Source organism: Myotis daubentonii, chromosome 10 (assembly GCF_963259705.1).
Source record: "Myotis daubentonii chromosome 10, mMyoDau2.1, whole genome shotgun sequence".
Lineage (NCBI taxonomy): Eukaryota > Metazoa > Chordata > Mammalia > Chiroptera > Vespertilionidae > Myotis > Myotis daubentonii.
This window is the reverse complement of record NC_081849.1, coordinates 25,914,094-25,926,190: the sequence shown is the minus strand read 5'-3', so window position 1 is coordinate 25,926,190 and position 12,097 is coordinate 25,914,094. Positions and strand designations below refer to the sequence as shown.

The 12,097-nt window shown below is 52.3% G+C and overlaps 1 protein-coding gene across 2 annotated transcripts in view; it reads left to right on the top strand.

Moving 5' to 3' along the window:
- Positions 1 to 12,097, top strand: part of PLXNA4 (plexin A4) — a 416,580-nt gene that overhangs the window by 61,488 nt on the left and 342,995 nt on the right. For both annotated transcript variants that reach the window (XM_059711811.1, XM_059711812.1), the window contains exon 2: positions 2,597 to 3,861. In XM_059711811.1, the coding sequence (XP_059567794.1) occupies positions 2,677 to 3,861 (1,185 nt within the window). In that variant the 5' untranslated portion in view covers positions 2,597 to 2,676. The remainder of the gene's footprint in view (positions 1 to 2,596; positions 3,862 to 12,097) is intronic.

Sequence of the window (12,097 nt, the reverse complement as noted above, 5' to 3'; positions counted from 1 at the left end):
CTCAGTTCTTTCTGCAGAGTCTAAATGGAGAGGAGTGTGGAGTCTCCTTTTTGGGGGCCTTTGCTCTTTCCTTGAAGTGTCTTTACTTAATAACATGCACTTCAGCCTCAGCCTTGCAGGGATTCCCAACAAAGCTCGTGGCTCTCTCTTTCCAGCCCTGTTTCTCTCTGATTCTCAGGAACCGGGTTCTCCAGACAGACCCTTCCTGGTGTACATCCTGTTTGATAGGCTATGATGGCCCCTTTCCAGGGCGGCCTTTCCCTTCCAGCTCTGCATGTCCTCTCCAAGTTCATGGCTCAGCCCCAATGCCACGCCCCCCAAGGCCTCCTACAGCCTTCTCATGCTCCCCCACCCCACATTAGAAGTCACTTTCTTCATGCAAACTGCCAAAGCGCTCTGTGTTCTGCCACTTAGCTCTTTACCATCTGAGTAACTCTGGTTCCTGCGGTGGGTGCCCGGTCCACCTCAGCCGTCCTTGGGTTCCCTGGTGTCTGGCATGTCTCACGGGTGCCCTGAGCAAGCATTTTCCGCGTAGAGGGATGAATGAAGGCCCTTGGCATGCAGGACTGCTGTCAGTTGTGGGGTACACCGTCTGCCAGAGTCCTCCTCTGATACTTCCTTGGAAGACCTGTGTTTTCATTGGGATTTGAACTAACAATGTCAAGTCTGCCTTCTTTTTGCTTCTCTCAGTTTCCATCTAACCTCATGCTCTTTCTTTGCTGGAGGGGTTTCAGTTGCTCAACAGTTAACCTCTTCCTGTGACCTGTTTTTGAGATGTTTGGGTGTGAACAACACAAATTCCACAAACTGAGACACCTCCCAAATACGATGTAGGCCGTTCCTGCCCTGATTTCTCTCCAACTGTGAGGAATATGAGGCTGTCCTCTGGGCTCACATGCAGAAAGCATCTCGGGTAGGCATCAGCGAGACCAGTAGGATGGACCGCTGTCTTGTCCAATGGGGAGTTACTTATTTATATCCCTTCTGACCACTTCTTAAAGCATTTGTTTACTCCCTTTCATGAGAACCTTTCAGAGGAGGGCCCGCTGTGGGAGGCGGCCAAGGTTTGCCTCATTAAAAGGACATTGAGGCTCAGAGCCGGGCAGTGTATCCAGCGGACCTGGCTACTGCCGCAGTGAGAAGGGCTTTTTATTTGGGCTTATGTACCGTCCATCCAGCAGGTTGTATGTGGGGGGGGGGGGGGGAGGAGGAGGGGGAAGCAGGAGCAACTTCCCCTGCAGTAGGTGCAGACCTGGAGGGCCAGGTGGCAATGGACAGTGTTGTTTGAACTATTGTGCTGTGTACAAACAGGAAGCAGGGTACATCCCCATCTGTGTCTGACTAACCTGAGATGGTTTGCTTGTGAAGATGAGAATCTGCCATGGACTTGTACAGCCGGGTTTGAATCGACCTCTACCACTTTTAGCTTCGCCAGTTACAGAACTTTCCCAAGCTATAAAGTGGGAATAACAATACCACTAACCTCAGAGGTCTCCGAGTCAGGGTCCTGGCAAGCAACAGTACATGCAAACTCACTCGCTCGAACAAAGATTAATACCGGGGCTCTTGGCAAAAGTGTGGCTCTTAAGAGGCAGGACAGTGGTAGGGGTGGAAATTGTGAGGCCCCTATAGGACCAAACAGGGGTGGGCAGCAGGTGGTTCTCCGAACCTGGAGATAGAGAGTCTGGGTGGAGAGGCTGACCAGGGCACTGTGTGTGACCTGTGGACAAGGGTCCCAGCCAGTGCATGCAGCCCACCTCTGCTCCCTGTCCTCTCCCCCTCCCTCCAGCCTTCTGCCCATGCTCCCTGCTGGTGGCACCTCGCCAGGCCCAAGGGCAAGGAGCCCGCGGGTGGACCTCCATGCAGATCAGCCTCCGGTGCAGAGAAGTGTGGAGAGAGGGTCTGGAGGGGCAGATGGAAGATCCCAGCACTGAGAGTTGTTAACTTGCAGTTTCAGATTAAGATTTGTCTCTGGAAGGTGCTGGACCAGTGGGTCCAGCGACCCCTTTGGGGGTCGAACGACCCTTTCACAGGGGTCGCCTAAGACCATCGGAAAACACATATATAATTACATATTGTTTTTGTGATTAATCACTATGCTTTAATTATGTTCCATTTGTAACAATGAAAATACATCCTGCATATCAGATATTTACATTACAATTCATAACAGTCGCAAAATTACAGTTATGAAGTAGCAACGAAAATAATTTATGGTTGGGGGTCACCACAACATGAGGAACTGTATTAAAGGGTCGTGGAATTAGGAGGGTTGAGAACCGCTGTGCTGGACAGTTATGGTACAGTCAGGCACTCGGCAGTCAATGGCCGTTCATCATTTTCATCACTATTGTCATTGTTAGCATCACTATTATTTTTACTATTATTGTTACTGAAATGCCCTCCTGTGGCTGTTGTCACCAGGTCTGGCTGTCCCACAGCCATGGTAACCATGTCCCTTGGCCTCTAGCTTCTCTCAGTACAGTTCTCTGTTTCGGTGTGAGCAGAGTACGTTGGGGATCCCCCTGGCAAGCTATGGGAGAAGCTGAGTCGCTGTCATTGTCATCCAGCATCACACCTTTCCTTTTCTTCACAGGGACCCTCCACTCCTGAGTCCTGGCCCGCCCAGGAGGACGCTTCGCCAGTGCTACTGTGTCACGAGGACCCGTGTCTGAAATGAGAGCCATGCCCTGGAGCTGGACTTGCCTGCTGTCCCATCTCCTGATGGTGGGGATGGGCTCCTCCACTCTGCTGCCCCGGCAGCCACCCCCGCCATCCCAGAAGCGGTCTTTTGTGACATTTCGCGGGGAGCCAGCGGAGGGCTTCAACCACCTGGTGGTGGACAGGAGGACAGGGCACATTTACTTGGGGGCCGTCAACCGGATCTATAAGCTCTCCAGCGACCTGAAGGTCTTGGTGACCCACCAGACAGGGCCGGACGAGGACAACCCCAATTGTTACCCGCCCCGCATCGTCCAGACGTGCAATGAGCCGCTGACCACCACCAACAATGTGAACAAGATGCTCCTGATCGACTACAAGGAGAACAGGCTGATTGCGTGCGGGAGCCTGTATCAAGGCATCTGTAAGCTCCTGCGGCTGGAGGACCTCTTCAAGCTGGGGGAGCCGTTCCACAAGAAGGAGCATTACCTGTCGGGCGTCAACGAGAGCGGCTCTGTCTTTGGCGTGATCGTCTCCTACAGCAACCTGGACGACAAGCTCTTCATCGCCACGGCAGTGGACGGGAAGCCAGAGTATTTCCCCACCATCTCCAGCCGGAAGTTGACTAAGAACTCAGAAGCGGACGGCATGTTCGCGTATGTCTTCCACGATGAGTTTGTGGCCTCGATGATTAAGATCCCTTCGGACACCTTCACCGTCATCCCGGACTTCGACATCTACTACGTCTATGGCTTCAGCAGTGGCAACTTTGTCTACTTTTTGACCCTTCAGCCTGAGATGGTGTCTCCCCCGGGCTCCACCACAAAGGAGCAGGTTTATACATCCAAGCTCGTGAGGCTCTGCAAGGAGGACACCGCCTTCAACTCCTACGTGGAGGTGCCCATCGGCTGTGAGCGCAGCGGCGTGGAGTACCGCTTGCTTCAGGCTGCCTACCTGTCCAAAGCCGGCGCCGTGCTCGCCCAGACCCTCGGAGTCCGTCCAGAGGACGACCTCCTCTTCACTGTCTTCTCCAAGGGCCAGAAGAGGAAGATGAAATCCCTGGATGAGTCGGCCCTTTGCATCTTCATCTTGAAGCAGATCAATGACCGCATTAAGGAGAGGCTTCAGTCCTGCTACCGGGGCGAGGGCACGCTGGACCTGGCCTGGCTCAAGGTGAAGGACATCCCCTGCAGCAGCGCGGTGAGTCAAGGGAGGGCCTGGGGGCTGGGATGATGCGGTGTGGAGGGAGGACCCTAGCCTATGGCCTTGGAGGGTATGAATCGTCCAGGCCATTTTGCAGATGGGACAAGTATATCCCATCTCTGGGTCTCACTGGACTCAGATCCTCACCAGCTCAAACCTGCTGTGACTATGCAACTGAGCTTATAAAAGTCAGAGCTGGAGTGAAAATGTAGATTTCCTATCAGGGCACTTTTCTCTACTGGTTATTGGAGGGAGTGCTAAGGATAGGCAGGGATTATGTTACTTATATGTCACATGCAGCAGGCATGGTTGAAGGCCAGTTATCATGTACTGTAGGACAAGGTGTGTGCCCAGTTTCTTACCAACCATGCCAGTGGATCACTTTCCTGGGAACTGCAAATAAAACCATTACTGGGAGCAATGGTGTCAGTCATTCTGCATTTGGGATGGATGGGGAATTTCAGGGGTGCTATGGTCTCAGCCCCTGACACATCTTTAGAAAATGAACAATGAGAGCAGAGTAGGGTGAGAGTCCAGCGAACATAAAGGGGAAGGCAGGACTTGCTGAGAAAACTGTATTTGTTAAGCATCTTTAGTGCCCACAGCTCCACAAGAGACTCACTACAAAGTCAGGGGGCAGCCAGGAAGAGCTCTGAGTGACAGTTGTGCTGGGGGAACTGGAGGAAGGGGGAAGGGAGAGTTGGTGTAGTAGGCCATCCTGGGGCCTGAGGGCCTGAGGGACAGACCGGACTTCAGGCTGCTGCCTTGCTGGGTGATCACAGGGGAAACTGGTGACACAGCCTCATCCACTTGTGACCCAACATGAAAAGCATCTGTCTTTCTGTGGCTGGACTTCTGTTCACCTTTCCAATGGTCCAATGTTTTTCTAAATCATTCTTCAACTGAGTTGGATGGCTCAGCTATTGACATCACCTGTGCCCCGTATCACTCTCCTTCCCATTTTTCTTTATGGTCCCATTAAAAAGTTATGAACCTAGTTGGAGAAAACCTATCCTGTAATCTTAATGAGGAAAGGAAAGTTCACCCATCAGGTGGAAGTGTGCGTTTGCATCAATGTGATCCTGACGTCTAGTCAAACTGCGGTGGAATTCCGTATTAGGAAATGCATTTGGGTTTATTTAAAAGTTAAGTTCCCCTTCATACCACTTGCCAAGCTGATCTCAGAGGGCACAGCACCCACTCCACCCAGCATGTGTCTCTAGTCACTGGGATTTGGGGTGGGTAGAGGAGAGGGAGGCGAAAGGAAGAACTCGGCAAAATTTGGCCTTTGGTGCCCTAACATTTTGGCTTAGACTGCTTTCCAGTGGTGAGTTTTCCAGGTGCCTGGGCTGAAACTAAAAGATGCCATTCCTCCTTGGAGGCCCTGAAATCCAGGACACCCCTAGTGTCACAAAGGAAATGGGAGAGGTTCTATGGGCCAAAGAAGGCAGCAACAATTGACAGTCATGGCCAGGCCAGAGAATCGAGGGGACCCTTCTGTATCTGCTGAGCCCTAGCAGGTGACATATCCTTGGGAGTCTCTGGTTTGGGGCAGTAGCTAACCCACTCAGGAGAGTCTGTAAAACAGGCTTATGAACCTGGGGGGCCATGGACTGCTCCCAAATGAAGGCAGTGAATGACAGTCCAGATGCTGGGCTGTGTATAAGTTTATTACACACTCAAACATAGCTCCCGGGAGATGCATTAGAATGTTGGCATGGACACGGATCTTAGAGATCCTGTAGTCTAAACTTTCATTCCACAGCCCAACCGAGTGAATGAATTGTCCAAGGTCAGACATCTTGCGGGGGAATGGCCGACCCTTGAGGATAATCCTCTTTCCTCTCTTAGCATCACATTTGCACATATCCATATGGATACATATGTACAAACACGTGTGTGCACATATACAATAAATACCCTCATGAGCATACACACACGTGCCCTAGGTTAGAAAATGGTACGTTTATGCTGCGTGTGCTTACTAAACTAGTTCTTTTGAGGTCGGGGGGGTGGCTATTTTTTCTGTAGACGTTCATTTGTAAAGAACTTGCTTAAACTGTCTTTTGGGGAGTAAAACCAGCTGTAGGGCTCAGCCTGGCTGCCCACGGGCAGGAGTGTGCCCCACCCTTGCTCCTTGCCACAACATAAAAAGTCAAGTTCATCATGGATGTCTGCAGAGCTGCAGGTCCCCACACCGTGGTGGCCTTGGAGAGAACAGAGGGAAACAGCTTTGTAAGACAGGCTAATGCCAAGACTGGAGTAGTGGAGCCAGATAACAGGCTTTTGATTTTTCTTTGGCTTTAATTAGCCCTTTCAAGTGAGAGGCAAGTTCAGGGCCGAGAGCAGAAAGGAGGAGGCCAGAAACTGCGCACAGGGCCGGGCTGTCTCCCCAGCCAGTCTGAAAGGTCACGCCGGCTTTTAACGCGCGGTATCAGTTTCTTTTGATTCGGCCGATCCTCAGGTTACTGTGCTCTGGAGTGCTCAGCTGCAATTCATTTGGCCTCAGCTGAGACCACACATGTTTCACGTGCCACCAGCCAGGCCAGGCTCCCCAGCGTCCCACTGAGGTACCCTTGTTGGCACACTGTTGGCAAACACAGCCTTTCCTTCACCCATCCCTGCAGCTGTTAGGTTCCTCCTCTTTTCCCCTCCTTCCTGGAGGCAGGGATGGATCAGGTGGACCCTGGAGTTTCTTTGTCTCCCAGTCCAAGATTCCCTCGAGGCTTGCAAAATGGAACCCATCTCAGATGGCCTCCTCCGGTGGCGGGTCAGCTGTAGAAGGATGGCCCCCGAGGTTGGCTTTTAGGACTTGTGTTTTGCAGGGTCAGGGTCTCCTATGGGTTTTATCATAGTCACAACTCAGAGCTTGCAAAGGGGGTGTGATTAGTGGTTCACTCCCCCCCTCTCCCGCTCCTGTTGTTAGAGTTCCCTGGGATGTCCTTCAGGCTCTTCTGATCCCTCCCATTTCCTGGGACCCACACTCCTTCCCTGAAATCATGCCTCCAAAACTCAGAGCAGGGAGCAGTGTAAGCCCCGGGGCCCCTCAACCCCTCACTAGGTCTCCGCTGCCCTTTGATTATGTTGAGGAATGATGGGTGGAGCTGGGAGAGAATACCTGTGTGGCTTGGCCTGCCATGCTATGGGGCATTCTTGGAGCTGTGTGGTGGGCCACAGCCTGGGGACCAGGCGAGGGAGAAGCCTTGGACTGTGAGGCTGGAGCCTCGTTCTGCAGGTTCCCAGAGAGTTCCCTGTTTTTATTTCAGGTGAATCAGGAAGGCTGGCTGAGCCCACCTCAGAGTTAAGGGCGGGGCCTCCTCCTGGGACTGTCACTTTGACTGTCAATGCCTGCTGCCAAAGCAAATCCCTGAATGGGCGTTGGGTGTAGAGGCTGGGGAAGCAGTCCCGTGTTTCTTGGTCCTGTGGGGGACCTTTGGGGTGAGGAGCCCATACATAGCCCATAGCTTCTGTCATGTGCCAGGACCCCAAACAGGCCAAGGTGACAGCTCCCAGAGCTTTCTTGGGAGCTCTGACATCCCTGACCTGGAGTTGGCAGCCAGGCTGGGCCAAGGTTATTGCTTACCACATGGGCCACGTGGCTGGACATCCCAGTGTCCCCCAGGCATGGCTATCTGTTCCTCCTCAACCTTTTTCCAGCCTTCTGGGATAACCTCACAGAAAACCAGCCTCAGTCTCCAATGGATGGGTGAATGCATGAGGGGATGAAGCATTTATTAGGCCTTTGGCCATGTACTCATACCTGGTGGATGCCAGGAATAATGAAATGATATTGATCTCTAGGAGCCCAAGAGTCCAAGACTGAGATGCACCCACGCAGGTTGTCATGGTCTATGTGGTGGGAACAATGACTGTGGTCCTGGGAGTGAGTGACTGTCATGCAGATGAGGCTGGATGATGCAGAAACCAGCTTCTTAATCTTCCCCTCAAGACTTGCACTTAGAGCAGGGGTGGGCAAACTTTTTGACTCGAGGGCCACAATGGGTTCTTAAACTGGACCGGAGGGCCAGAACAAAAGCATGGATGGAGTGTTTGTGTGAACTCATATAAATTCAAAGTAAACATCATTACATAAAAGGGTACGGTCTTTTTTTTCAATAGTTTTATTCATTTCAAACGGGCCGGATCCGGCCCGCGGGCCGTAGTTTGCCCACGGCTGACTTAGAGTGACCTTCTAACCGGAAATGTAGGTCTTTGGGGGCAGAAACTCTTACCCAGAATCTTCGCCTCACGACTGCCAAGCCCCGTAAGTGGGAGCAGAGAGTGGCAGCCTGATAATCCCACTGCAGGGGTGTGCATGGCGCTTGACATTTACAAAGGGGCTCATCACCTCCTTAGTCCTCTCAGCAGTGCTCGGGATGGTAGAAACGGCAGCCTTCCTCTCCGGGTGAGGAAATGGAGCAACAGAGAAGTCACGTCCTTCACTCACGGTCATGTGACCAGTAGACGAGAACCTGCTGTCCATCCTAATTCTCAGCCGGCCGCTTTTCCCACCGGTGTTTCCCAGTGGTGGCTGGTGGCACCCCGGGTGGACAGTTCACTGCCTGGGCATCGCAGGACATTTGCAACCCTGAGCACTAGAGCATTAAGTGCCTATGGGACTCCCCACACTGCAAGAACTAGAAAAGCCTCTCACCTTCTTACCGGTGGGAAACCACTGTGAGACCCAGTGCCTATCTGACTTTGGAGGTTGCCTGCCAGCCCAGCCAGTCCCACCAGGTGCACAGAGGCACGGGAGCTGAGCTCTTTATGCTGATCCCCAAGCTCCAGTTCATGCCCAACAGTGAGGAGCAGTGAAGGAGAAGAACCCCATTCATGGGTGCTGTCACTCCGACACTTATATTTATTGTTTCTCAGGCACAGTGGCCCTGGGAGGGGACAAGGTCATCCCCCTGGACTCAGTCTGGCCCCCCGTCCCAGCCTGGTCGGTCACTCAGGTTCGTCTGGCGCCTGGGATCCTGAAACTCCACGAGAGTGAGCATCCGGAATGGGCAGGCAGTCACCCCAGGCTCCGGGTGCTGGTCTCTGCCAGTCTGCTTGGGTGTTTTCTTTCCCTGTCAGCAGGAAGGGCAGCTCTGAGTAGATGGGTGTATCCTGTTGTTTATGGCTCTGAGCAAGGTTTCTCTTTCTGCTCAGCCACAGTCCTGTCACAGACCAGGAACTCCCCCTCCTGCTGCCCCAGTCCTTTCTATGTCCACTACATTTCTATGCTCGCACGCGCACACACACACATACACACACACGCGCGCGCGCGCACACACACACACACACACACTGTGGCACACTAAACATGCATGCCCTATTTCATGCTCAGGTCCCTATGAGAGCACACATCACCAAGCCACCAAACTCCTTTCACATCAGCCCAAGCACTTACCCCTCACAGCCCACTGACCCCTGTACTCCTGACTTGCAGTTTAGCATTTGGGGGCTACCTTATCACAGCCTGACGCTTTAGAGAATCAAGTCTTTCCCCTCTCCCCTGAGATGGTTTCTGTCCTAGGTATTCAGGCGAAAAGCACACCCACCTCCCTGTTTGGCCATCAGGATTTGCAGTGAAAGTCACATGCCAGGCAAGTATGCATGGTGCCTTGGGGTACAGGATGGTGGCTGCAGCCTGGGTGGTATCCTGGGCCGAATAAGAGGAAGGGGCTTGAGGTTGGCCTCCTCAGCTGGAGGTGTCCTCCCATGATGCCACCCTGGAGCCCATCGGGTCATCAGGGAGAGTGTCAAGACCCAGGAATCCCATATGCAGAATGCTAACACAGAGAACTGCCAAGAGACCTCAGTGTGGGGTTTACTGAGTGACGTGTCAGGGTGTGGGGCCGTGCAGTGCTGTGTCCTAATGCCGAGACATCTACTTCATTAACCCTGACATGGAAGTGTGCACACCTACAAAACACTCGTGTGTGTACAGACATCCTGTCTGCCTGGATACCGACTCAGTTTCTCATGGGGTCTGTCTACCCTCTCCTTTCTGTCTGTCTGCTGTGTTTCACTGTCTCATTACACTCATACTCTGTGCCCTCTCATCTCGTAGGCTCCCTCTAGCTCTCTCTGTCTGTGATCCAGTCTCCCTCGCACCTCCACATCACACGCAGCAGCTAATACAGGAGATCTCTCTCCCACTTGCACCCATGCACGTGCAAACACCCCACACAGTGTGCGATCTCTCCCCAAATTGGCAGTTGAGCCTCTCATTCAATCAGCAACAGTCCAGAATTGCATTTCTGGACCTTTCCTTCAATTCCAGCCATCCTCACAGGGTGGCGTCTTGGCCTGGATCCTGGTCTGAGAGGTTGGACCTTGGGTCTGAGCCAGTCCCAGCCCCTGAGATGCCACTAGACTGGGAGCAGCTTCCCCTTTGCTTTGAATTACACATGTCATTTTCAAGAAGGAGGTGATACAATACTATCCCCTTTAATAAAGTGTGCCGGGACTCCTATGGAAAGAGGAATACATAGACATTCATAAATAATGATAGACACCGAGCACCTTCTATTTGCAGGACCCTTAAACAGCTTCGTAGCACCGTCTGTATATTCTCCTTTGGTTATAATAAGCACAGCATGGGATAGAAAGGGACTTAATAATATTGTTGTGATTTCATGCTTATATCTTTTCTCCACTGTGATTTAGAGATATTTGCGCTGTGCCTCACCCAGATGTTATGCTCAGTGTCTCAGGCCTGGAATGTGCCCATTTGCCTCCATGTGGTGGATGCCAAGTGGAGGCATTTGAAGGAGAGGACACATTTCAGGCCAAACTCTCCCTGCTGTTGCCGTTAGTATCCCTTCATTTTTGCAAGACAGAAGGGAATGACCAGACATGGGCACAGGGCACTTGCTACTTTTCATTAACAAAGTTAGTGGAGAGGGAAAAAAGACAATGAAGGGAGTTATCCCTTCAGATGCTCAATGTACATTTCCCCCCTAATGGATGGGCCCTACGTGCTGTCCACACATAAGAAATGGGATCAGCGGGAGAGAAGAACGGCCACATCTTCCCCTGGTCTGGGTGTCATTACTGCGTCTCTGTCAGTGTTCCAAAATATAATGGGATTTGTTCGGCTGATTTATCCCACATGCAGGCAGCATTATCCAGACTCACACACGGGCCTGAGGAGCAAGAGGGGAAGATGCTCAGCGACGAGAGTGGGGCTAATAAAATTTATTCGCACTAACAAGGGAATGACCTACCCCATAATTCAGCCTGGCGAGTGGGCCAGTGCTTTCCAGCGCCTGCCAGAAAACACACAAACTCAATCATCGTGGCATGCCCCACTCCAATTACAGTCCTAGTGGCGGCCGAGGTTGTCTGCTGGAGACTGGGAGGGGAGTGGGAACGTGGGGCTGATGGGCCGTGTGGGATTTCTTTGCCCTTGACAGATGGCCACTGGGGACACGTACCAAAGGAGAAGGGCAGCACCTAAGTGGGTTTTACTTGGTGCTCTTCCCAGTGCCTTCCCTGGTAGTGCCCATGGTCCAGGCTTGGCCACTGGACTAGTTCCAGCGTGGTGGCCATCTGCAGAACTGGGCTAGTGGAGTTGGGTCCCGATGCTCTTGCTTGGCCAGCCTACTGCACTGGTCATGGTGTCTTGGCCTGCTCTGCTCATTAGAGGGGGGAATATGGGGCTCTCAGCAGCTGAGCTGATGAGGACGAGAAGGCCATGGGATCAACCCTGGGATCCTGAGTTGGAGCTGCTTTGTGACTGCTCTGCTCAGCAGCTCCTGGGGCGGGGAAGCGGGGCGGGAGGTTGGGGGGGTGGGGGGAATTGCCTTAGCTCACTGTTGGTCACAGACAGGCCTGAAGAGAGTGTGCTTGGTGAATGCCCCTCCCCTGGGTAAACAGCTCAACTTATGGCATTCGTTTCCTGTTAGAAGGATTGGTTGTTATTGTGATGAGTGAAAGGCCACTTAGGTATCTGTTGGGATTGGGCCACAAACAGTTTCAAAACACATAGAATTACCAAAATGAGTATGTAAATAGGGTTGCTTTTAGCAAACCACTTCCATGGTTCAATGGGTAGTTAAATGCATTCCTTCAATGGCTGTTTGCCTCAGAATACACACACACACACACACACACACACACACACACGCACACACGAAGCTCTTAAAGCACCATGACCTTCTGTATGTAGGTATCAGCCATATTTGTGATGCTTAGAAACCAGGCACGTGCTCTTGGGAACGTTGGTGTAATTTGTTGGATT